The sequence below is a fragment of the Mastacembelus armatus genome, chromosome 10, assembly GCF_900324485.2.
Source record: "Mastacembelus armatus chromosome 10, fMasArm1.2, whole genome shotgun sequence".
Taxonomy (NCBI): domain Eukaryota; kingdom Metazoa; phylum Chordata; class Actinopteri; order Synbranchiformes; family Mastacembelidae; genus Mastacembelus; species Mastacembelus armatus.
The window spans coordinates 10,074,972-10,102,629 of NC_046642.1; the positions used below are offsets into that span (position 1 = coordinate 10,074,972).

A 27,658-nucleotide genomic window follows, 5' to 3' on the forward strand; every position below is an offset into this window, starting at 1 on the left:
CAATAAATAAACAATGCAGTTTGTTACATGCTGCTTAATGTAGCTGCTGATTGTCTCATAGCTTCTATCCCCGTTTTAATACCTGATGAGATGTTAGCTACTAAACATTTGCCACTGGTTTAAAGTGTTTACCTCTGGCATAAATATTGTTGAGCTGTTTATAGTGTTTATTTAATGTGTATATTCATCTTGTTGCCCAGGGCCACATTTCCTGACAGATACCTGCATTTTCCTTTACTGTTCTGTATTTTGAATTTACACTCGACAGTGAATAATGGGCCCTCAACCCGTATTTCTCCTAAGTGTTGATTGATGGTGCTGCTTAGCCTTCAGGGGGCTTCGTTAGCGCCACCTTGTGGCATTTAACTGGCTACTGCTTTCCTCCAATTCAATCAAGATATGACTGCGCCTATAAGATGTACCTGCTACCTTCAGACTGAACGAAGGTGCACGCAGATGATATTTTATTTGAATATTTCCATTGTCTACTGTTTCATACTGTAAGTGTACTTTTTACTCCACAATATTTATTTATCTAAAGTCAGTGTTAACTTTCCAGGTTAAGCTTTTACATTAAAACATGTGATAAACTTACATGCGACACTTTCTTTAAATATTGACCCAGTGGCTCCCAGTCTTTGAGGCTCCTCACAACAAAATCAGTGTTGGGACCAGTTGTCATGTTTCAGATTAAGTAGAAATTTTTTAGCATTTCAGCCAAAAGGGATTTCGGCTTGAACCGGTTTGGGGCACAGATAAGATAAGTCTCAGAGCTCCTTGCTGTCAGGTGAGGTTTTCACCTGTAGATGGCACCCTGTTATAATGGACAGCAGACACGTGGGGCCTGCCTGCAGCCAATCACAGTTTCGCTTTAACCACCGCAAGAAAGTTTGGCTTCTTCCGCCGTTTGAATACCTGCTTCTTAGAAACAGCGTATTTGTCTGAAGATGTGGCTGGACGGACCAGTTCAGGCCGTGCGCAGATCCCACAGGCTCGGAGTGAGACACAGGAGCAAACAGAGCCGGTTATAGGAAAGGAAGATGTATCTGTGGCGCTTGTCGGTCGCAGTCACTCTCGGCTTGGTGTGGTATTTTTCAGACTGCGGCCGCACAGTGACACAGTACTTTTTATGTTGCCTCCTCTGCTTTACAACTCCACTATTATTTGGAAACAGTGTGCGAGAGCGCAGCACTCAAACTGATGAGGAAACCAAGGAAGCCCCGCTAGAGGTATTAAACACACTTCACACTGACTTTTATTGTTGGAAAGAGTTGGTTTACAAGCGCTGCTGCCTCAGCAGAATGGACTCTTTTATTTTAATGAGTCCATTATGAAACATGTCAACGTAGATCACATGGTACCGTTTTAAACAGCCTTTTTCTTTTTATATGCTTCAAGTAAGTGAGCTGAATTTAGAAACATTGGGATTATTAATGCAGCACTAATCCTCAAACTCCTTTAAGCGTAAATCAGTATGTGTTGTTATTTGCAGACCAAGTTATAACTCTAGGTGTTTTTTTTTTTTAAAACAGTGGCCTGAAAAACCTGTTCTCCACAAACAGCCCAGTCCTTTATCACGAACCCCCCCCCCCCCCTTTCATGCTTTCTAGGAAACTGGTGAAGACTTGTGTGATGGATTGGCTGAAGAAGTAGAAATCAGGGAGCAGGCTGAACCGCTGGATTCCCAGTATCCACATGTGAAGAGGTCACTGCAGCAAGGTGAGGCACAGCAGACAAAATGATAAAACATCAAGGTTCTGCTCTGGATCTTTAGGGTGTTGTCCTGCTCTGTTTTGACTGGACACGATTGAAAGTGACAGTTTTGCATAGACAAAGCGGCAGCTGAAGCTCATGTGACATGGAGCTAGGAGGTGCTTTGTGGTTGGACTGAACAGGTGAAATGCATCCTGTCAGTCATGAGTGGATTAGGAGACAATGGGTGGTCAGTATGTGTCGTCTTGTGGCTGTTTTACATAAATTTTTACTTATTTTACTTCCTTTGTGTTTGATTTGGGCCTTATGCATATTCCTGTAGTTGTTTTCATTTTGTGTGACTTTATAGTCATTTTGTATAGTTTTTCTTGTTTTGTGGCCTTGTGTGGTCATTTTTGTAGTTATTTGTTTGACTGTCTAACAGAATGGGTAACCGTCCCTCTCGGACCAAGTGACCCCTGACCCTCCTGAGCCTGTGCCCCTGTAGGCCTGTTCAATGATCCATCCATGCTCTCGATAGATGAGTTTGTACATGGCTATAACAAGAAAAAAAAAAAAATAGACTTATCCAGTTTAGATATGTCTTTATTTACTTTGTGATACTTTGTGCAGTGATATTTTCATTAGTTTGTGTGTGGCTGTAAGATTGATGTCACAGCTCTGAAGCTCAATTCCTTTGAGAATAAAAGCCACTTTGAACATGAAGCTCATGCTGTCTGCATTTAGATAGCTCAAGGCTGAAGTCATACTTTGAAAACCAGTAAAAATGAGTGGAGTTAAAAAGATAAAAAAAATAGCTTCCTGTAATAATTTTGTCTTGAAAATACACATATTTTCATGCATAAATATGACATTCTTACTCCAGTGCATCAGCTGTAATCACTCTAGAGACCAGGTTGATTTTGGTTCATTTTTGCTCACTCACTATCTTATTATTTATGTAACACTTGATGGATGCTCACATAGACTGCATCCCCTTTTTCAGTACACACTCATCTTGTCCTTTTAATAAAGTATAAAGCTGACAGAAACACAGTGCCTGAAAAACGACACAGGGGCTTATAAAAATGAACTAATATTTTTTTTCTATACTCACTGAAAACAGTTCAAAGGGAATGCAAAAAACATTATTTTAGTATTTATGTATACACATAGAGAAGAAAACCTAAGATATAGTGCTATAAAACAGTCTGTTTACACATAAACTATGTCTGTATCTCACCCATGTCTGCATCAGCTTGTCTCTACATGTTATATAGGTCAACCTGTGTCACTAGAAACTCAGATGCTTGTGATACAGGTGATTGTATATTAAATACAATCACCTGGATCTCAACATCAATTTCTCATCTTCAGAGAAAAATCCTGTTGTGGATGTGCTGACTTTTGAAATCACTTTCTTGACCTTGCTATATTGAAAGAAAGAAAAAAAAAAATAAATAAATAAAAACAAGAGCTTGAATTTCATCACACAAGATTAAATGTCACTGCAGTCCTTGAGTTTGATGTTCAGGATTTAAGCGTAGGAGCTTGGTGCTGATATGAGTTTTCTTGGTGTTCTCCTCAGTGTTTGCGGGGGCCTACACTCAGCTGGTCCTGCCTTGGTACAGTGTTCCTGAGCCATGTGAGCACCAACCTCTGTACCAGGTGCTCAGCAGGGAATTCGACATCATAATCGACCGCATCATCGAAAGAGCTAAAGACTTTGATGTTTGCCAGGCCGTCATGGGCTCCATTCGCATTTTGACCCAGCACCTGCACAATTCAAAGCAGTCTGACAGGTGAGGCTTCAGTTCCTCATTGTGTTCAGTAACGTGTCTGAACTCCAGCAACAACTCAGTATTTCTCGTCACCTATAAATAGTTTTCAAACTGAAAATGGTGTTTTGAGGGTAATGCGTCACATCTGTGTAAAGGTTAAGGAAGTATTTTTCAGGGATGTGCGGTGACAACTTTGATCCGGTTTAAAATTTACTAATGATTGGATTCACTGCTCTTGTACTTTTTTTGCTGCTGTGTTTTCTGTCTTAGGCAGCTCTTGTTCAGCTCCAGAGCAGATGAGGTTGCGGTCCTCAGGGAGTTTTCAGATGCTCTTGTGCGTAACCTTTTCCCCGAATCTCTTTGGGGCCAAGACGTCCACCGCTGTGCCTTAAACGAGATTGTTGCCTTAAAGGGTAAGATTGCATGAAATTATTTCTGTGCAGGAACACTGTTATATAAGAGCTGAGCCTCCCATGACTTCTTTTACACATGGGAATTGTATGTAATCCCTTATTGTCTGTGGTATTATTGAACTAAGCAGTGGTTTGACAGTTCCCTTTTAGGGGTTCTTCATTTTTTTTAGTAACAGATGAGATGTTTTATCTTGAGGGATTCTTGCTGTGCAGTAGGTTTTGGCAGTTATATGTGTAGCTCAGTTGCAATACATGATTTTTACTGCCATGCTGAGAGCGTGCATGTCTACACTGCTCTTCGTTTTGGTGTTTACAAATGGCTCGTTTCTGACAACAGTGTTTTCTTCATAGATGCACAGCTGTGCGTGTTGCAGCAGTTTGGAGCAGTTGGAAATTTTACACAGGACTGCACTGTCACAGTAAAATGATCATTCATTTAGCTACTAATACCATTTAATTCAATTCAATTCTACACTATGAATTGTCACTTAGAGTCAATAACCATGATGATTTTAGGAACACATGTAATTGCATTGACTAAGATTTATGTCACTTATCTTCAGCTTGACAATATATTTTGAAGGGAAGTTTCATAAAGTTATAGTTTGAAAATTTTTCACAAGACTTTGATGAGAAGATTGAGACAGCTGTGACATCTATCTGTTCAGTAGGATGTTGGACCCAGGAAGTCACCTTATCTTCATAAAAGACTAAAAGATAAACTAGTCTAGTCCTGCCCAACAGTAAAACATCCACGTACTTGCTTCTTTTAATTGAAGTAGAAAAACAACAGGCTGTGGCTTTATGGAGGTCCAGGGTGCCTGACAGTTTTTTTTTTTTTTAAACTGGGGTGCAGTTCATTTCTGGAGTCTTTTTTAATTCTCACATCATCTTGTTCATTAGTGAGGTGTAGAAGTGCTGGGAGGCAGATTTTATCTTTGCTGTGTCTGGCCTTTATGCTGTTCATGGAAAGAAAGCACATAAGCAAACTGGAAAATATTACTGTTCTTTTTTTAACCTTTTGAATTGTCAAAGCTGTTACAACAGACTGTGCAGCTGAGGATTCAGAAACATGACTCATTACAGTCCAAATGTATTGTCAGATGTGAATATTTTGCCTCCTGATTTCAGTGTGTGTTTCTGTCATGAGGAACACAGTTTGGAGGATTAGTGTGGTGGTTGTTTTTCTCAGGGCTGGGCCTGTTGGTGACATGGCTGTCTGACCCTGACAACCTGAACCAGTTGGTGGTGAGCCAGCTGGACAGCCTGTCCCCCAAAGGCTCTGTGGAGGAGTTGTGTGGATCTGACACGGAAAAAGCCTCTCTGGCTTCGCAGGAGGACAAGGCCGATGGCAGTGAAGTGTGAGTGGCTGTCATCTTTTGTATCCCACTGGCTTGGCATAGTCATAGTGGTCCTCAAAGCAATTGTAACGGCCTCCTTCTGTTTTTGGAATTGGAACTGATCTGGATTTGTGTGGTGGCTGGTTTTTGGATTTCTAGGAGCTCGGAGAAAACAGAGATTTCATCCTGCAACAGGATCAAGGGGAAAAGCAAAGGTGTGTTTTGGTGATGTATTGTAACACTCGACCTATTCAATCTAAAGCTCTGACCCTTCAACCTGTAGGAAGAGAACATGAGATTTTAACCTTGTTTTTGTTATTTTTGAGTTGGAAAACATTTCAGAGGATGATATTGGAGAATTGAGAAAGGCAGATGGAGCATTTTATTGGCAATTTAGAACATAGATGGCTGTGCTTACATAACATCTTGTTCAACACTTTAATGAATAGCTAATGTGTTGTCAGCTACGTGACACTATAATTTTCTTTACCAGCTTGCCTTTCAACACATAATTAGTCCCCTGTTTCTTTTGTTTGTTGGTCCAGACAGCTAATTGCAAAAACAGCGAGCTGAATGCCAATTAAGTTTAGCTGTCTTCACAAACCTCACCTCCTCCTATTGCAAACAATTCAACAGTAATGATGATTGAAGAAAAAAATGATTGACATGATAATGAATCATCTCATCTGATAAATATGCATGTTTTCTGTGATGTTTAAATTATACATACAGTTATTGTTAAAGTATTTGAAAATGATTAAATTGTCGAACCATTAAATGGTTCATAGAATTGAACACTTTATTACAAATTAAGCTTACTCTGCATGTATACCTAATGAAGTGTGAATTATAACCTGTGTACATTTTTTTTTTCTCACACATATTTTTCTATCACATTAATAATCCTCATTTGTAAGACTTCCCTTCAGTGCCCTGAGTCTTTTTAGATTTTATCTGAAGTGTTGATTAGGTCAAGATCAATGTCATGGTAGAATTACATGCTTGATTATTCCCTTGATAAACCGCACAGAGAAAGGAACTTGTGTTCTTTTAGTGCTACAGTGAACCCAATAACCAAAACTTGCATAAGAGACAGTAAAATAAGTTAAAATTGTGATGAAATGAAAAGCTGTGATATTATCTCTGATTTTTAGTATGATGTGATTTTCATTTTCAGGTCACAGGTTAAAGGAAGGATGGTCAAAGTTTATGGATAAGATGAAACCCAGGAAGGGCAAGAAGAAGAAGACAAAAGTGATGGAGCAGGACCCCATGATGAGGATGATGTCCATCCGGTGTGACGCATCCAACGAGGACGATGTCAGCAGCAGAGAGGGCTCCATTCACAGCCAGCAAGACTCTGACAGGGTGAGGCTGCTGCAGGGTATGCACTATATTAACTGAATTTGATGATTTGCTAAACATGACAAATTGATTGCTGCTTTTTGGCCAAAAACCATTAGGACAGTGATCTGGAGAACTACCTGGCAGATGTTCAGGAGGAAATGATGGAATTCAAGTTGTCATATGAAATGTGGCGTGTTGGTCGCTGGGCTGTCAGCATCCCTCATGTGAGTTATAAATCACAGTGACAGCGTGAAATGTCCTGGGGGCTTGTTATCTGCCTGCTGAGGCTCAGTAAAAGTTTGTCCTTAGTTAATATGTTAATTTTTTTAGCAGCAGTTAACTGTGTTGTAGGCTGACTGGGAGGCTAAGGGCCTAATCCTCACTGTGCACCTGGAGGAGAATAACAGCCCTGAGAACCTACAATGGGACATCAAGAAGACGTATATAGATGTGATACATTTTCGCAACCGATGGCAGGTAAACAGCAGTTGTAAAGCCTTGTTTTTTTTTTTTTTTTCTATCTAGTTTTCTTTTATGTGGTTCAATTTATTGCAGTACTGTTGTTAGACGGCCCTTATTTTGCAGAGGTGTACCTAAAATAATCTAGCAACTCAGGGAAACGTTTTTCAAACAACCTATTTAAAAACCATATCTCCTCTTCCCTTTGGTCTGTTGCTGGATAACTATAAAAATGTGGTATTTACTTAATCATTTTCAGATATGGAAAAGCAGCACCATGCTTAATTAGGCCTGTTTGTCAGTAGCTTTTTTGCTTTCTTTGGACCCAGCTGAACTATATTCGTGAACAGAGGTTGGACTAGTGATTTGTCTCAGTGACTTAAAGGCATTTGAATTACAGACTTGACATCCAATTTGGAAGCTAGCAAACTAAACCATCGTGATACATGAAGAACCTGATACCAGTGTACTCACATCATTATAACTACTGTCATAAAACATTTTTATGGAGTAATCACACTTCCTGCAGTGTTTCAGCTTGTCTCTGCCTCACAAACACTTTTTGTCTGGATGGTTGTGGGGAAATAAATAATGATAATGTGGGGTGTGTCTTCAAATCAAATGTGTATTTAAAGGTCTAAGTTCATATTTTTTTCAGATTGATTTTGAACTACTACTACTACTACTCCCATGTTCATATGTGTAGTGAAATCATTTTGGTTACTTTTATCAGTCTGACTGTGGTAGTCTTACCCTAAACTGAACTTTCAAATATTTAGACATATGAAACAAGCACTGTGACTGTGGGACTGTACCCTGACAGCACTGTGAGAAGTTAAGGCAGAGAAGAATGACTTGCTGTTGTGAAATGTCTTTTAACACATTTACATCCTGTATTTGCAACAAGGCTTTTATAGTTGCTGTTGTTCTGCATGAGCTTATTGCAGAAATGGTTGTGTAAGCGAAATATGGAAATAAACCAAATGTCAAGTTTACCTTTTTTTTCTCATTATTGTGTGGTCCAGTGGTATGAAGTTTTATTGGACTACATAACTTTAATTTCTGCAGCTAGACAGATATTTTGTTATGTATGGGCTTGAAAAGAGGGATTTTATTACATATTATCTTTAGGGATGAATAAAGCGTATCTTTTTGTATCTTCTCTTAACTGTTCAGCATGAGACATAGTCCGGTTGCACAAATAATCCACAACTTTTGTTACTTCTTGAAATTCAGCTAACCAGGAAGAATCTAATTGCCCTCACAAATGGAACAGCTTTAAAAACTTTTGCCATATATTGAAAATACTGTTTAATTTTGAAGCTTTCTTCACATAAAACTCACCTTTTTGTCCCCTTTTTTTACTGTGTAGGACTCGACCAGCCTGCCCACAATCCTGGTGCTGGAGGATTCAGAGGTCAGCGATAAGGTTAAAGAAGAAGTTAGAGTATCAGTGGAGCACTTCCTGCAGGTAAAAGACATCAAAATAGTATTGTATGTGTTAGTGGAAAAAAAAATATTAAAATGTTTCATAGCTCAGTATCTTGTTTCTGTTTTCCAGGAGTTAGTTTCTGATAATCTGATTGGCCACACTCAGCCAGTGTTTCAGTTCCTCTGCCCGTTTGACAAACTGCTTGATGAGGAGGAAGACCATGGAGGCGTGTGGGGCCTTCTCAGTGGCTTGGCCTACTTCCTGACTCCAGGTCAAGAAGAGGAAGAGGTGAAATTTCTGATATGTGCTTTACTTCAAAGAAATACTCCCATTAACAATAAAACTGTACATAGCAAGTTATTTGCTGGAATATGTGAATGTGGTAATGTTGCTATAAAAACACAGCCAGTCACATGACCAGAAATGTTTTAAAGCAACCTCCAGGGTAGTCAGACTTAAATGGAAGTGCAAATAAATAGAAATGGTAAAATTTTTGCCCTGACTGAGTTTAGAATTGTTAAGTTACCAACTTGGTAGTTCAACTTGAAATATTAGGTAGAGCTCTGGATGCACACAGTGAATAAATATAAAGTTGTTTATATTATTGGCTAAACTGAGCTTTTAAATTATTGTTTGTTGCTCCACTGGTTTTAAATGTTGAAATATGACCATGTCTCCAGTCTTTAGTATTTACTTTGTGAATACTAAAATACTAGCTGATAGAAATGAAGACCAAAGTATTAATAAACTGCGATTATCAGTTTCAGTCATTTCTATTTTCCATAATAAAAATTGATGGCATTTATCATTGCAGTATCTCTGTGTAATATATGGTCACATCTTTCAAGCCCTGCATCACTTGTTTTTAACACAGTACTCTGTAAGAACTGAGCTAAACTATATGTGTAAAAGCTGTAGATTGCACTGTTTCAAAAGGTTCTACTAAACTGACCTATGGATTGGTTTAGTTTCCATGCTGCACCATAAAGGCCTGGGCCTCAGGGTCAGCTGTCAGAGCTCTGATTGTGTTGTTTTCCTCTGCAGAACTCCAGCCCTCAGACAGAAACCCCAAAAGAAATCATAATCCCCTCTCCGCATTCAGAGTCCACAGTACAGCCTTCAGAAAACTCTGGTCCTTCTATTGAGAAGAGCAACGATGAACCCATTGCGCCACTCCCAGCTATCATTATCTCCCAATGTGATCCTACTTCAGAGCCACCTGACGAGGCAGAAAAGGAGAAAGCAGAAAAGGAGCCACAGTCTGCTGTGAACTCAGACTCTTCAAGCAATGAAAGCTGTTCCCAAGACAAAATGGAGGACTCTGATAATCCTGTAACCTCTCACTTTAAAGTGATCAAAGGGCTGACACGATCCAAGTCACCAGAGTCTCCGGCCTCAATAAAACATGGCGGTGATAAAGATCCACCCGATTCAGATTTAATGCTACGCTGCATCCAAAATAGAGACTCGCAGGGAGAGAGCGAAGACCGGTCAAAGTTTAATAGCAGTGCAAGTTCAAATAAAAAGGAGAAAATATTTTTCAAGATGTCAAGTGGCACAAACAAGGCTAAAGGGAAGGATCAGACCAATTTGCCAAGAGAGGAGGATTCCCAGTGCCAAAAGAGCCAAGCCAACTGGGAGCAGCTGGACGCAACCAAAGCAATATTTGACCTGCTGAAAGAAATAGCCGGTTTGTTGAGTGCCATTGAGAGCTAAATGACCAGTTTTTCTGTAGTGAATTTACTGGAACTCCACCAGACAGTCTGGTGTTACCAGTATGTAGAGTCCTGAAACTTGCCTGAGTAAGCCAATCCTTTACGGTCACTGTTTAGTCATTAAAATACCACATGATGAATAATAGGGTGACAGTATGGCTTGTTTTGATAAGTCTGTTGGGTGGTGCATGCAGGTGTTTGTGAGATTCCTAGATAATCCAGGGCTTCCAACTAGCCAAACAGCATTACATTCACCATGTCATCAAAAATGAAAATAAGATGATAAACAGATAGATAATGTTAATTTGGTAACTTCTTGCATTGATAAGTTTTCCTGTGTAGATTGTAGTGTATCTGAAATACCAAGTCAACAAAGCTTGGCCCAGAACATTAATTAAACCTTTTGAAATACATTACCACATAATAATAAGGCCTTGACAAAGAAAATAAACATTCACTGAGATTAATTATCATCCTCAGAGGGGGGAAAAAAAAATCTTGAATGTTTGTTGTACATTTACACAAAGGAGGGAAAAAATATTTTTACAGTCCGTATACTACACAGTACAGCATTCTTTCTTTTAAACCCCTAAATTTGTCAGACCACCTGCTTTTAGCTTTAATTTGGGGTTTTATTTTGTGCATATCAATCTGGCAAGTGGTTAGTGAACACATCTGAACATCTAGTTTGCAGATCTGTATAAAGACCATGTGTGTCTGTTAACTAAGCTGTAATCCGTCGCAGGTTATTAATTATGCTATTGCTGTTTTGGTGTTTTTCTGCCCTCTAGGGGCAAAAAACGAAACACGCTAAAATATAAAAAAATGTGCTTGTCTTTTACAGGAAACTCTATCCTGATAAACATATTTGATGCCATTTTGAAACCTGTTATGTCCATATTGAAAAAGTAAGTTTGTTGTGATTGCCCTTCCTCAGTTAATTTATGTGTTGTATCCCAATCTCTAACTGACTTATGATTGTGAGCTTTATTTTATCTCCAGGAAAGTGAACTCTTTCCTAAACAAGATGAACCCAACAGGAGTGCAGATGGCTGCATACATTGACACTCTGCGAGACAAACTGTGGCCAGACTTTGAATCATCCACAGTGGCACCTCCTCCTCCTTCTCCTCCTCGCACCGAAGAGGAGAAATCCGAGACGAGGGAGCGGGCGCATCACCTCCTCAGTGCCAGATGTAGGCCACACATTTCAGTTCTCCAATAGGGAAACATGGTTGCTGATGACTGATCGATCATTTGTTCTCTCTGTAGGTTCGCGCTATCTCATCTTGAAGAAGACGGACGTGGAGTTTGTTTTTAATCTTTTCCAGAAGACGGAAGAAAACAAAACACTGATATATGTGAATATCTTAATATTTATGACTTTTCATCACTATCTCTTGTTTATTATTTATAACTTAAACCTTTTGTTCAATCTAATGTACAAATGTTTTTTGTTTTTTACAGACACTCCTGTCATTCCTGCTGAGGGAGTTTTTTCCCAGTGAGCATTCCCTAAATGTGAGCGCTGCTGCTCTACAGAAAGTGACCAAATCCACTCACTGAACTGTGAATCTTAAATTGTGTTTTTTGATGGTACTTTTTTGACATTTAGGAATATAAAATTATTTTTTAAACTTTTTAAAATATGATACCACTTCTGTGTTGTCACACTTTTTTTGTTGCTGTTTTTACCTCAAATATACTGTGAATTTCTCCAAAGTTTATTGTTATTATTTTAATTTAGGATTAATCACCTTTGAACATGTTTTGGCAGTGATGAAATGAGAAACCTTTATGGGAACCAGTTTGTACTCTTATTGTTGGATTGAAGAGAAAATAAACTATTTTTCAGATTATGGTTTAATTTTCACCCCTCACATTTGAATGTAGCTAAAATAATTTAAATTTTCTGAAGTATTTTGTGTCACTGAGCACTTTGGTTTGGTGAGTATTGGCAAACTAGTTGCATTTGCATTTGTTAAAATATCTCACAATTACTAATCACATAAATCTGTCAAAACACGGACGTTCCTTTATCAAAGAAATCTTGAAATAATCTCTATGTAAATAATTGAATGTCTTCCTAATAAAATATTTTAATATATGACATTTTTCAGTTATATTTTGGGGTGTTCAGGTGTTTGGTGCAGTAAATATGAGATGTAGATTAGTTGTTGATGCCAGCAGCCTATTTCCTCTCAAGCTGCAGTTGATTAAATGATGTTTCAGAGGGATTTTAGGCCTGGGGAAATCCTGTAGTGTTATAAAGAAAAAAATAAAGGCCAAATGCTTGGTTAAACAGTTTTGGTATTATGGAGTCAATCTCCATGTTTTTTATTCTAGAATAAGATACTGTAGCAAAAAAAAAAAAAAAATCAGATGCTGTATTACATTAAAAACTGAAACTTCAAATTCTTTACTACTCATCTGGAAAACAATTTAACCAACTACTCTGGCCATGGTTCTATAACCCCTAATGGAAATAGGGTCTCTAATACTCATGCTGTTTTATTATAGAATGAACTAGAATTAATTACAGGATTATTCTGGTCCAGGTCACAGGAGGGAGATTATCTTGCAGCGCAACAAGAATTCATTATTCACTTAAGTTCCTGGAGGCCAGGTAACAACATTGCTCTGAATGTAACACATTTCCAAAGGGAAACTGGTGCATTTCATTTGAACATTGAGCATCAGTTTGAAGTGATAACATTAATTTAAAGTGACAAAAATGTGATAAAAATGTTGATAGTCCAATGAGTCTGCATGTAACCTAAACCCTAAATTACTCCGTTTCTGTGTTGAAATGTGTCTTCTGTTGAGATGTGTTGTCTACGGTGGCTCATAGGGACAAAGTACATGGAAAAGTCTAAGCACAAACATTAGGAAATGTGCTGCATCATGGACAGATTATGGGCAATGAGCCCCTGGGCACAGACATGCTGCTGATAAACATGGAGTCACAAACGTCAAGCACAAACTTCAAAAATAAGAAAATAAAATACATGTAGTTTGCATTTTATTCATACATTGAATGGTTTTACAAAATAAAAATGTAAAAACCATTAGAAGTTGGTGGACCTCTGTGGTTAAATTGGGCTGTTTCTTCCATCAGTGGTGGAAGAAGGCAGGCTACTCAGACTTTTTAATTTAATTTTAGGTAGGAATACACAAGTATCAAAGCAGTCTACCTAGTACAAAAGTAAAAGTACTTACTATGCAGGATAGTTCATTTCAGAATAATATGTCTGTATCATCAGTACAGTTAAAGCTAAATAACATCATACTCTATTTTAATTTATTTTTGATTTTTTTAAACTTTATTTTGTTATAATAATCTCTGCAAACAAACTAGAAAGTTCAAATACTTTAGCTACAATTTGGGGCACTAATTTATTGGATGTTGTAAACTGTGTGATGGATGTAGAGGAATTTAAATGTAAAACATTAACCCAGATGTTGCAGCTGCTCCTCCAGACCAGCAGGTGGCAGCTTTGTTTTGAACGGCTTCAAAAGTCTGTGATCCAACATGTCTGCGCCCTGGAGGATGCTGCTGACGGCGTGAAGGTACGGGACGAATTACAGGTAAGAAACCGTCGCGGTCAGTGTCGTTTCTTTGCGGTTTAACACGAAGGTTTCCTGCTGTTTGTCTGGTCGCTCGCTGCGTGGGTGCAGATAAAGCGGCTGTGGATACAAAGTGTTGCTGCTGTGCGCCACGGTCATGTGTAAAGACGCGCCTGTGTTTCACGCAGTGGACTTCACTTTGTTCTTCACGCAGTTTGGTGAATGAAGCGGGGCCTGTTACAGAAACCAGAGTGGGGATAAAAAGCTCTGCATTCATCGTTGTCGGACTCAAAGCCCCCACTGATACTGAGAGGTCAGTTTGATAATCAGGACATCCGGTCACTGCTGGTTAATGATCCAAACCAGTTAATAACAGTGATAGATAAAGTGGTAGGGAGAGCAGCTACTGAAGTAGCGTTTTATTGAAGTACTATAATGAACTGCATGCCTGTATCTCTGTCTGCAGTTAGTTTGTGTTATGCAATTTAAAATGAATACTGAAGGCTCCAAGTTCATCAGTGTACTGTAATAAAAGGGGCCCACATGAACACAACATTGTCTGCCAAAGGAAGAAGAGTTTTTTCTTTAATACTTACAGAAATCAGACTTAACAAACATGGGTGAATGTTTGGTTTCCTCCCAAAAACATGTATGTCAGGTTGATCGGTGACTAAATTGTCCATAGGTGTGAGTGTGAGTGTGTGAGGGTGTTTGTCTCTATGTGGCCCTGTGATGGACTGGTGACCTGTCCAGGGTGTACCCCTGCCTTCCACCTGAAAGAGAGCTGGGATAGGCTCCAGCAGATCCTGTGACTCTAAATAGGAATAAGTGGGTATAGATGATGGATGGCTGCTTAGTCCAATAAATGTCAGAATGTACTGAAGAATATAAATTCATGCAATCATATAGCATATGATTTGAAATAAACAACAAATATTCATATTTGTTTTACATACTTTACAACCTGAAACTTAATAGCCCCTTTACATCAGAACCATCTTGTCAGTCCCAAGATTAATCAGATTTGAAAACATTTTAACTTGTCATTGGAGAAATAAAATATTACTATAGCTCCTTAGACCAGTAACAAATGATTATTTTAATTATAAATTAATCAGATTATTTTCCCCATAAGTGGATTAAATGTCTTTAACTGTTATTAAAGACCGGACAGACTTAGCTAAAGAGAGCTGGGAGGGCTTTACATTGGCAAAGCATTAGAATGACATTGAAGAACAATAAGAAATAAACCACAATAAAATATATTAGGATCAATTAGAGCAGGCTAAATGATATAAAATGAAAAGGAAAACAGCAGATTTTTTTAAATTTGCATCTTAAAGTGGCTGAGATTGGAACACAATTGAGATCCATAGGTTGGTCCCATCTGTGTGCAGCATCTTAGGTTAAAAACAGCCAGTTCTCAAGGGTTTTAACACCTGATTGCTTCCGAAAGATCTAAGAGCCATACTGGAGTTTTAGTCTTCAAGGACATAAGGAAGGTATTTTGGCCATATATTACTGGGCAATTCATAAACCTGCAGTACCAATATACACACTATTCTTTAGGTTTATTGACTTTTGTAGCTCGGACATACAGCTGCACAATAACCTTAATTCCTTCTTCTTACCAGATATAATAGTTTCAGTCTTGATTTTGTTTAATTGAAGGGAATGTAATTGCATCCAAGCGTTTACTTGTTCTAAGCACCGACAGAGTAAATTGAGTGTAGGTGCTCTGCTAAATGGTATTATCTTGAATGACTTGACCCAGAGGGAGCATGTACAGGTTGAATAACAGTTGCCTAAGAATCAGACCCTGTGGGACTCCATCTCGTATGGAAATTTACTCAGATTTAGGATCAATGGAGGAATGGAGGAAGCATTTCCCCTGCCTTCGAGATATGATATGAACAAAATAAAGATTCCCTGATAATTCCACACTTTTCCAGTCTGTGTAGAGGTGTCGCTGTATATCAGGGGTGTCCAATCCTGGTCCTCAAAGGCCACTGTCCTGCTTGTTTTTGAACTGTCCCTGCCCTACCCACTGCTGATTACCTGGATCAGGTGTGTTCAGTCCATTAGATTCTGGAAGATACCATCTCAGATGAGGGAAGAAGTGAAATGGTATCCCCCAGCTTTTGATTGGATGAACACACCTGGATTCAGGTAATAAGCAGTGGGGAGGGCAGGGATAGTTGGAAAACAAGCAGGACAGTGTCCCTCAAGGACCAGGATTGGACGCCCCTGCTGTATATTGTCCATAGTATTAAAAGCAGAATTGAGATTAAGATTAAGCAGCAACAAAACAAATATTTTACCTGGATCATCAGTATTTCAGTGTTGTTAAACACATTGCCTGAAGCTGGATTAAAATCTGCCCCAAAGGCCTTTTATATGTTTTGTTTTTTTTAATAACAACCATGTCTCTCTCACACACACACAAAAAAGCCCTGATACAGTAAAGTGGATCCATGATACATCAGTGACAAAAGATTTCTGGCTAATATTGTTGTAACATAGTGGAGTAATTTCATAAATGCACATTATCTTTTTAAACTTCATCTAGATTCCTTGTATTTTTGAATGACCTCTGGTAACTCAGGTTTCTATTTCTGAGTTCACTAACCAACCACCCACACTGATATATATTCATCATACTTTCCCAGTATTCTGCACATAAGGTCCAGCTGCAGCAGAAGCTCAGACCCAGGGGGCAGATTGTTCCAGAGGTCAGAGAGTTTACTATCACATTTTTGCAGCCGTCACACTTGGCTTGAAATTTCCAGGCTGTAACTCTGAAGACTGAATTTTATAATGTCAGAGCCTTGTGCATCCACATGTCTTCCCGAGACAACAGTGATGCTTCTCCTGTGTGTGTAGTCATAAATCTGTGACTGCATTGCTCTTCCTGTGCTCCATCTCCTTGAATGGCTTGTATGTGCATTGTGGCTGAGTATCATCCATGTCAAGTCGTTGTACATCCAGGACATATATAAAATCGTGGATCCACACCTAAACATTGTGAGAATTCTTGTGAATTAAAAAATGAAAGTCACAGTTGAGCCTCTAATGTAACTTTTGCCTGATTCATGACACAACAGTCAGTAGTTTTCATTTGCTTTGTGCTCAGATAGTGGAAAAAACCGTGACAGCTGTGTAGCCACAACATATCAAACATTCTGTCTGCCTGCAAAATACATCTGAAGATGATCTGAACTGAGTGCTATTTTCCCTTTTTTATGTTTCTCAAATACATCTCTGCTGGTGATGTGTCTTTGTAGCTATTTTTTTGCTTTTTTTCAATGTATTCCAAGTAAAACCAGTTTCTAATCTATTCTCTCTTGCTGTCCAAATGCGATGGGGAGAGGGAAATATAATTCAGGGGAGCCAGTAAAGAAAGCAGCCTCCCTGCAGCTTGATCACAGGCATGCAGATATAATACATACAGGATGTTTGTATTGGGAGTTACAGCTGTTCAGATGCAAGGTCCCAGCTTGAACCTGAGATGCCTTAATGGGCATGTGTGTGCTCATTACAGAACCACGGCATGGGGACTAATGTGCCATAGCCTTCGCTCTTTGAAGGTTTTTTCCACAGGCTTTTACCTGAACCTTGCTGAAGAGATTTTCTATTCAACCACACGATCATTAGCTGGTAATCGATGGTGGATGATAAGGCTTGGCTCACAGCTGGCATTGGAGCTTGAGCTACAGTAGCTGACCTAAAAATATTTCTGTGCGCGACAGCATTTAGATTTCTCTAGTTGGCATTGTCTCTCCTCTGACGACCTTACTTTGTGTCGTGTTCAGTCCATATATTCAGTACTTAATATCAAAAAATAATTAGAAGCATCATTTTGAATAGTGTATTTTATGGTATCTGTTACAACAATAATGGCACTTGAGGCCAGTTGAGTTTTCTGTATGTAAAGATTGAAACAAGGTACTATATGATGTGATAATTATGATTTTCAATATGTTGTAGAATGTTTGCTCTGTAGTTTTCATTAATATTCTGGCACAGATTAAGTGTCTGTCTGACACAGCTGAATGTAAGGTATGAATATGAAGTGCTTCTACCTTCACCCGAATATATATTTTTTTTAAACGGCATGCTGAGAATTTTGATACGAAGCAGTACTTGCTCTTTTCTGCTGATTTTTGAATTTCAAATCTAAGGAGACCCTGTTACATCAGACTATTTGATGTAAAAATTTGTTTATTCCTGAAAGTGTGGAAATGATGAGTTGTGGATTTTTGGAAATGCATTAGCCTAAAACTCAGAGATGAGGCCTGCAGGTTCAGATCTCGGTTAAACCAGGTCACACAGGCTCCCTTTCTCAGTTTTGTGGGATCATTCAGACTCTTCTTGAGTTCTTCGTTTTATTTGACTGGCCTTTAGCACTTGGCATTCAGCAATCAATAGCTCCAGGGCCGGTGATGATGGGATGAATACTAATGTAGTGGAACAGCACTGGTGTATGACTGGCTCGCTATAACTTTATATCTGACGTTATCTCTTAATTTTATTGAGAGCATCTGGTGTGGTTTGGTGAATGATCACAGCCCAGTACGTTTGTCCTGTTTGGTTACTGCATTAGGTTCATTGATTTACAGTTAATTTCAGTCTCCTAATGCAAAACATGGTGGCATTTTAAACAAGTGCTGCATCTCAGAGTTCCCTGCTGCCAGCGAATGTCTTTCCTGTGCTTTTCATTGGTCTATAAAAAGATATTTGGTCATTTTATGTATTCAAGGACGCCACTCATTTATTGTCTCTAATGCTATTCACACTTTTCTGCAAAGATGGGCAAAAACATAAAATTGCCATCATAATTGTAACATCATTGTGCTCTTTTTTTCCCCTGTTAGACTTCAGCTTGTCTCCTTTCTTCCTGTTCATCTTAAATTTGTTTGGCAGCTGAGGGGCAGAGGCCGTTTTAGAAGGGTTTACCCACTACTTATTGTGTGTTAATGCCCAAGCTAAATGTCTTATGTTACATCTATAGGTGAGGGCTGCCACTAGATGGACTGCCACACTAAGCGCTGAATAAAACCAATTGTCAGGGCTGGTTTAAGTGTCATCGGAAGATAAGAATGAATTTTGTCCCCTTCCTTGTAATGTCAAAAATACTAATTATGGTTTCTGTTTGGAAATGGATTCAGACATGTATTATCAGTTTAAAGAGGTGGAAAGAGAATTGGTTATACTGCTAAGATGGAGCGATGAGACTAGAGTAAGAATGCTTCAGGTCTTATCTGAGTATCAAAAAATTAGACCCTTGAGACAGGAGATACATATAAAGTAATGAATCATACATTTCCCATCTAACCTTGACTAGAAGCTTGTTCAAATACAATAATTATCCTGTATCAGATAAAATCATCCTAATTAGGGCAGGAAGTTATCAGCTAAACTGTAAATGCCATAACATCGCAGCACATAAGGAACAATAGGAAAGTTAGAAAAAGACAGAGACAGATCCCTCATATTGTAACTGCAACATAATTTTGGAGAGGGACCTGTGATTTTTGTTGTTTATTATTGCCACTCTATCTCCTGTCATTTCCGGGCCCTTCGGTGCTGTCAAAACTTTCAAAAAGACAGAAATAGCCTCAAAATAAATATATTTTGAAATCCTATCTCTGCACCCAATTGCCCAGTACCCCTAGGGAATAAGGGAAAACTGCCATGGTTTAAATGATATGGCAAAATCTCAGACGGTGAACAAATTGATATCATCATGTTATAGTCATATTATCCTCCCCTGTCAAAAACTGAAAATGAGATTTTGCAACCATGGGAGGGTCTCTGTGAGGCCGACTTAGCAAAATGCTAATGCCAACATGTTAACATATTCATGATGACAGTGGTGGCAGGTAGATCAGGATATGCCACCACCTGCTGTTTAGTGTAGCTGAGTGTTAGGTAAATTCTTTTAACAAATAGACTCAGAGGATAAACTTCGGTAAGATTATATAGAAGTTTTACTTGCAAGGAGCAACAGTCACACAGCACCCTAGTACAGCATGAGGGTCACTGGCTGCTTGCAGCCCAACACAGTTTTCATGGTAACACAAAAGGAAGGTGATTTCCTACAGAAAGACATCTGGGCCCTTATCAAATAGTCAAGGTTAGAGACAACTGTTAGAGGCAACAATTATATTTCCACAATACACAATAGGCCCTATTCAGAATTGTTTCAGTTATACTGAAGTAAGGTGGATTAGGTCACTTGAGGGTAAATGTTTTAATTTCTCTAACACTGAGTCAGAAGGAGACAGCAGTTATTACAAATTATTGTGTGAAAGCATGAATTCTTGTAGCAAATGTCACGATCATCCTTTAAATTGTCAGGACATTTTAGTCAAAACCACAAATGTCAGCCTCATGATAAAAGCTACAGGAAAAGCGAGGGAATTAACAAAGTCGGAAGGATTTACTGTCCTGGGAACCATAAATGTCTGTGCAAAATTTTGCACCAGTCCACCTAGATGTAAAGATATTTTACAGGTCATTAAAAGGTCATGAGAAATTTATCCTGCCAGCAGAATATTGTCAAATCGCTTGGGAATTCACCCATTTCTTGAGACATTTCACTCAAAAGCACAAATGTCACCCTGAGGAAAAGACAGGGGTCATCAGACTCCTCAGGAATTAACCATCTGTCCAACATTAATGTCTGCATGCAGTTTCATGGCAATCCATCCATTAGTTGCTGAGACATTTTAGACTGGAGCAAAGATGCAGTGTAAAGTTTAGTTTCAGCCATAATTGGACACTAAAAGTCTGTGTTTTTATTATTAGTACAGCAACATCACAGAAGCTAAAGCATGAAAACGCCTTTACTGGATCACAGTTTACAGGTTAACACTGCATTTACACACAGATGGGGTCGAGATAGTTTCTTTGATGCAATAATAAGGTTTGGTTCTCAGCTTTGTTGATTCAGAAGCTGTCTCAGAGAGAATATTCGACTTCTTTTTATTCACTTACTGAGTCAATTTAGCAGCGATACGAAGATAATGCACAACAAAGGTTATTAAGGCTTGATTCTATGATTGTGCAGGTACAAAGACTGATCCCAGTAAAAAAATCAATTGGTATTCAGCTTTTATTTTATCAGTCTGTGGAAAAGAGAGATGCAGGATAAAAAGAGAGGGAAAAAAAGACTATTTCCTCCACACTGGTACAATGGCAGTATCATTTATACTGGAGAAGCCCTGGGACTTTAAACCAAAGCCAGCTTTCCATTTCATCCATTTTTCAAGTATGTCCTTTTATATGAGATTAATATCTGTACCCTTGACTTGTAAATGAATATCAGTAGTTGCGTCATTGATGTTGGCTACTGTTTGTCTCCTTAATGAAAACTAAAGAAAGTCTAATAACCTCAACAACACACAGCGGTGGGCTCCAGCAGTGCAATTAAGCCCAGGTTTTTAATAGCAAACTGATTCATTTCTTTAATCAGTCAGTTTTATACTTGAAGTGCAGTCTGTTTTAATTATGCTGAAAGACACCAGAGAAGCAGTTGTTCCTGTGTGAAAAACCCTCAGAAATTTCAGATACACTATAAAGATTAGGTGATTAAAAATACGATGAGTTTTTGCACAGGGAGCCCAATTTCAGATTATCTCCTCAGAATATTTCATGTATTCCTGTACATTTTTATGACAGGTGGGCATTTTCTGCAGCTTTTCTCCTGTGTGCTCAGTTTTATTGACATGTTTACCTCTGCCAGAGATGTTGTTTCCATCCCCGAAAGTTTGCTTGACAGGCACCAGGTGGGCTTGGAAATTTCCACATTTCCTAGATGGATAGGCCAAGAAACTATTGATTTGATTTGATTTAGCTTTTATGGCAGTATTCAGTGTATTAACTACACAAGCTGATAAGCAGAGACATGGTGCCAAATTCTGAGGGAAATAATTATATATATGTATTTTTAAAAAAAAAAAAAAGTGTCAGGAATAGGAATGACATTTTTGTTTAGGATAGAATGTCGTTGTTACAGCTCACCTCACCTTCCTTTATTAGGGAGTAATTGAAATGCTGGCTTTGTGGCAAGTCATTAATCAAAGATGTTCTAACAAAGTGCTTTTACACTGCAACTCAACACAACCCAAACAAATTTGTCTTTCTGTGTGCTCTTCATCATCGACGACACTGTTGCCTGTAATTGGCTGGGAAATGTAATATTCAGCCTAAAGAGTAGCTCAAAATCCTGTCTGTTCCTTTCAAATGACTGCAGCTCTGATTTGATTGTTCACATCAAAACATGAACCTGCTTCTGATTGAGGCTTATTGTGAAGCCTTCAGCCATGTTTCCTGCACCGCACAGTTATTGCTGCTTTATTCCATGACCCTAATGTAAATTAAGCTGAAACGTGCCATCAGTGCAGTTGTGATGCCGTATGTAGGTCAATTCTTCTCCAGAGTTCACTGCTTGGCCTTGTGATGAGTGATTTCGTTTTGCGAGGGAACTGCAGTTTTATTATTCATACTCTGACAGAGATTGGAGTTGTGGTGCATTAAAGCATGACGTTGTCATTTCCCCACTCTTAGAACTGTTATTCCCTTTGTCCCCAATTGGAATTAAAACCAACATTTGATGCTGGCCCTAATTGTTTTTCTCTCACAGTCACAAAACTCCAGTTACGCCTCGTCTCTCCGGGCGTACATTATGTTTTTTGTTTTTTGTTATTTTTTTTTAGTGGCTGGTATGTTTTATCGCACTTCTTTCCTCCTCAAACTGCTGTTTTAGTTTTTCTTCTGCAGCTTTCGAGTTAAGGATTCATGAAGCTTACTGTCATTGTTTGATAACAGAAGTGGGTTTTCTCACTTCACATTTAACGCGTACTGGTTACTGCATTCTCTAACTGGCTCCAAAATTGATCTGAACTGCAACATGATTTTTCTACAATGAAGTAGCTGAACACATTAGGTGAGTAGCGTGAAATTGACCTCTGAAAAGTAAGTGTAGGTGAGTCACATTATAAAGAGAGCTATTGGGGGAATTCAAACTAAATGGATTGTATTTGTGACTCTTTCTTCAGTATGTGTATCACCCTAATGCCCTTACAAATATTGCCTCGTGGGGGTTGCACTGTAATGGCTGCTAGATAATCAGCAGCCCAGACAGAATCACAACTTTTCTTGGGAGCAGTTTCTCCCTGTTTGTTGCTTTAAAACAGCATGAGGTCCCATATATCTTTTTGGTGCCATCTCCTCTGTTGATCTAATTGGATACCCTCTGTTGCCTACAATGAATCATGGCTGGATCTCTCCCCTCCTCTCCCCTCAAGTACTTATTTTTATTGAATGCAGGATTCCCCTGAATCAGAAGACTCAACTTTAAAACTTGTATTTGTCCCTTGGCTCCAGTCATTGATCTTTTTCTTTTTTTTTTTCCAGTAGTGTCAGTACCGCTTTTATTACAGCAGAGGATTATAGGCCTGTTTTTTATGTGTTCTCCATCCCTAGAGAAAGGCCAGGGGTTCAGGCCGTTCTCCCCACTCCACTAATTGACTCCTTATTTGTCAAATGCATGTTAAGGTGGCACTAAAAAGCCGGCCCCTCTTTGCGCTCACATATGAGGGTGACAATTTCTCCCCTCTTCTCTATTAGCATTGTTCCTGTTCGTTCCTCTGCCCTTGACTCTTAACCCCTACTGATGCAGAGATAGCTCTGCTGCAGCACAGGGACTTTAGTGGTGACACAACAGAGACAGAGGTGAGGCAGTGTGGACGTTTTGGCATGCACCCTGTGATTTTTCAGAGACAAGCTTAAATCCTGCCAGTTCTTAGACTCTTCAACATGGCGAGGATTTCAGTCGACTGCTGATCCACACTGCAAACACCTCCAGGAAAGTGGCTCTCGCTGAGCCGATCGAAAGCAAAGATTTTTTTAATTACCCGCCCGCTGCAGAATGGAAAGGCACGGGTTTTTTGCCTGTGGGTATCATTTTCGACTTGAGTTTATGATGTTTAAATGAGCCCAGCGTGTAAATGATTTGTTGCAGTTACATATGCTTGAAAGGCTCATTTGTTTGTTTTTCTTCTGCATTTTCAGTGAATGGATTCTCAGTTGACTTGGAGGCACATTTAAGGCTTTCCAGACAGAACAGGATGTCAAAGATCTCCAAGGCAGCCAAGGCGGTGAAGAAATTGGATGCAGGCAATGTAATCCGGACCATAGTAAGGTCAGGACAAGCGGCCCCCGGACCCCCACTAGGCCCCGTCCTTGGACAGGTAAAATTACTCAGGTTTTCACTTCTTGTTCTGTCTGTTCTCTGTGAGTAATCGGGTGTATTAACTTAATTGCGGGAGCAGGGTTTCATTTTATCAACTGACCTCCTGCATGCAGCTCTCATTAACTGCGAGACAATCTGATTCTTCCCTATTTTCACTTTGCCAATCACATAGTTGCCTCTCTCCCCTCAGTCACCTCATTGTACATACGCACCAGCACCTCCGTCTCCTCCCATAGACCTATTCATATTCCCATTCTTATTCAGCTCCATTGTGCAGATGGCTGCCACACTCTGTCTCCATCTGCAACTATTTTCTCACAGTTTCCAGGCCAAAGACACTAACACCTCCATCCAGAGCAGCTGCCCATGCACATTAGCCTCAATCTTTATAAGGCAGTTGATGAATAGGGATTGGACCTGTGAAGGTTCTGTCTTAAATTCTTGGATACTTCTCTGTGCTTGGATTGCTCCAGAGAGAGAGACAGCTGGTGTTGTCTTGTTTTTTTTATTGCTCAGGGATGCATCACAACTTTTTCAACACCAATGCCAATTCCAACTAGAGAAATTTATGTATTGGCTGGTACAATAATACAGTAAGTCAGCAGTCCTCAAGCACTGAGCAATGAAAAAAGACGGATTGGGCTTAGTGGATAAAAATAGCTGAGGCTGAATTATATTTCGCCGTAAATAAAATAATCCTTTTGTGTTTGAAGACAGCTAAATGCCAGTGTTCTCTTCATTTAACCTCAACTTGGTTTCAGACCACACAAGCGTATTGTTTTAAATGTAAATTTAAAACATCTAGTAAATTTACATTTTATTTTGCACCGTAAAGGCCCAATCTGCTCCCACTTTAATGGTCATTCAGCTGTTAAGGTTTGATTGTCCTTTGCAACCCGAATGAAGGCAACACTGTGCCTTTTTTCTTTACATACAAATTATCCAGTTAGTCTCTTTAATGGTCAGTGCTCATCTGCCCTGGTTGCTGTTACACACTTGGGAACCCGATCAATTCTCACAGTTAATCCATCTCTGTGATTTAATGACGACTCCTGGAGAGAAGAATGGAAAAGGGAACACAACAAGCAGACAACAGAGCCACACATGATTAATAATATCAGGAAAAAGCAAATGTTGAGATGTCAGAAAGAAGTTAAATGAAATGAAAGTACATTTTATTCTTATCTGACATCAGCAGTAACAGTGCTATTACTTTAGGGTTCAAATGATGTACTCTGCTGTCACCAGTTGCACAAATAAAATCTGTTCAGTCTGTTCAATCTGTCTACTGCTTTGGTTTAACTTTCACTGTTGCCTTACGCAGAGTGTCTACTTTATCATTTTCATCTAATATTCATGCGTAGTATCAGAGCTGCAACTAACAAATGTTTTCTAGTATTGATTAATCAATCAGTGAATCTTCCTGTCCAGCAGCTGATGGCAAAAAAAGCTGTCAACAATGAAAAATATTACGTTTAGAAATGACAAAGCATTCATTTTTGTCGAATGGCTATTTGATTATTCGACCAATCATTTCAGCTGTTTCACAAATGTATCTTTGATTGAATGAGTCCTGCCATTTTCTCTCTGCCCAGTGGTGTTTCTCCATCTAGTTTTAATTATCAAATAATTGAAATTCACACAGGCCTCAAGCTCAGTCCTCAACTCTTTTTTTTCTTTGGATGTCTTTTTGCCTTGTAAACATAGTTTGGTATTTAGCACCTGAAACGCCAGATATTTGTCTCTGCAGTCAGTGTGTGCAAAATGCAGATTAAGAAAAAGAGTTGTTGGATGTCAGGTAGCCAGGAGCAAACTAATGTGATATATCTGCATCTGCTGGTTGTGTAAATAAGCAACTGTTTGCTTTATCAGCTTAAAAGTTGGAGATGTGTCAGATGTTGATTACATATAATTTGTGTCTTACAAGGTTTCTTAAGTCTGCTTCAGATGTTTGACAGCAAAAGGACAGAATACAGTAATACTACAGTTATGATTCCTACACTTGAAATTCAGGCTAAGGCTCAGCTAAATCTCCCTTCCCCTCAGCTCCACTGGAGACCTCGGGCTTCCCTCGGAGCTGGAGCTGAGAATTTAGAAACTCGTTGTCACTCAGCTCTTGCTTCTAAAGGTCACTGAGTTGTTGTTCTTGCCTCGAAAACTTAAGAATATCACTGAAAATGATCTTTTACACCATGTTAGCTAATTTCACATAAGACGACGTACAGCCATAATACAGCTACGCATCACTGTTTTTATAGCAGACTCACCATTCTTGACTGACAGTGGGCATATTTTTAATGGCAGCTACTGACAGGCATACATAAAAACTCCAAACAATAGCAATCATAAATTTTTAAACAATCCTCCGTGTCTCACATCATATAAAACCTGTCACAGTGACATGAGTGTTGATGTTTCAGCATCCATGAATGTGTGGTATTTTTGTATTTTTGTGCTTCTATGGTTGAAATTTGATCATTTTGAAGAATCTGAGATGCGACAGCCCACGATAACATGCAAACTAAGAATAGTGGTCGCTTTATAGACTTCCAGTATGGAAAGTGCTCTTTACCTCCTTTCTTTGATCCATTTCAGCAGTTTGCACATTTGTTCTTGCTCTGCCCTGTCCAAACACCCTGTTCCCATCCAGTCATGTTAAATTATCAATGCAAGACTCCAGTGAAATCACTTTTGTTTTTTTTCCCACTTTCAGATTCGCACATTTCTAAAACACCACACACATCTTCATGTTTGTGTTGAACTATTTTTGTGTGTTTTTCCTTTATCATACCTTTTGTCTTAGGGCTACAATTACTTGGCAGATTGATATTATTAGTACAAAATGTAATCAACAGATAATGATGCCGTATGAAGTTTAATGTACTTTTGCAGTTATTAAAATTAGTTGAACTTTTACAGCTGCAAAATAATAAAAAAAGAACTTTTGAACTGGTGCCTCAATAAGTTTAATGCAGCAAAATATTATTCTGAAATGGCCCATTGTGCATAAGTTATTTGTTATACATTAAGTACGAATTGATTTTAAATACATGATATTCTTTTTACTAGTTCAGTACATGTATTTCTACACTGTGATATTGATTCTTTTGCTTTAGTACTTTAGTAAAATATATATATTTTTTTTTTTCCACCACTTGGTCGATTTATAGTGATATAAAACAGAAAAATGCAGCAGATTCTCAACATGTGATAAGCTAGAACCCACTGATGTTTGGCCATTGTTTGATAATTAAATTTCAATCCTTTTTTTAAAATTTTTTTTTATTACATTCTATTTTATCAGCAGGTAACTCCAACATCTGAGACAAGTATTAATATGTGTTTGTCTCAAGTATTGCATTGCAGATCACAGGAGTCTCAGATTCTTTTGCATCATTTCTTTTTCAGAGAATATACTTTGAAGTTCTCTCTGAAAACTGTGGTGTTGATGGTGTGTGCTGTGATGAATGATTTAGACATCTGCCTGTTAAATGTGACTCTTTCTCCCAGACTAGGTGTGTGTGGGCTTGTAGTTATACCGTAGTTGTCGCATGTCGGGGGTAATGAGGTGAGATGGGTTGTAACCAAGTGCACAACCAAGCACAGCTAAGCCATATGCTTGTCTAAAGGTGCCTTTGTTTAGACTCCTTGGGT

The 27,658-nt window shown here is 38.8% G+C and overlaps 2 protein-coding genes across 3 annotated transcripts in view; both read left to right on the plus strand.

Moving 5' to 3' along the window:
• Window positions 1-886: 886 nt before the first annotated feature.
• Window positions 887-12,230, plus strand: LOC113144621 (uncharacterized). The gene is made up of 16 exons (XM_026330807.1): window positions 887-1,229; window positions 1,611-1,719; window positions 3,281-3,494; window positions 3,744-3,886; window positions 5,079-5,247; window positions 5,386-5,441; window positions 6,404-6,594; window positions 6,690-6,797; window positions 6,925-7,050; window positions 8,405-8,503; window positions 8,594-8,752; window positions 9,509-10,154; window positions 11,024-11,087; window positions 11,182-11,375; window positions 11,452-11,540; window positions 11,647-12,230. Exons 1-16 carry the CDS (start codon window positions 1,041-1,043, stop codon window positions 11,743-11,745), a joined length of 2,655 nt encoding a protein of 884 aa, XP_026186592.1. The 5' UTR covers window positions 887-1,040; the 3' UTR covers window positions 11,746-12,230.
• Window positions 12,231-13,686: 1,456 nt separating this feature from the next.
• The window catches only part of mrpl11 (mitochondrial ribosomal protein L11), a 33,952-nt gene continuing 19,980 nt past the window's right edge, over window positions 13,687-27,658 (plus strand). The window contains exons 1-2 of one of the 2 annotated variants that reach the window (XM_026331318.1): window positions 13,687-13,767; window positions 23,824-24,002. In XM_026331318.1, coding sequence (XP_026187103.1) covers window positions 23,880-24,002 — 123 coding nt within the window. In that variant the 5' untranslated portion in view covers window positions 13,687-13,767; window positions 23,824-23,879. Of the gene's footprint in view, window positions 13,768-13,902; window positions 14,060-23,823; window positions 24,003-27,658 lie in introns of those variants that run through there. The other variant, XM_026331319.2, reaches the window with a different exon arrangement.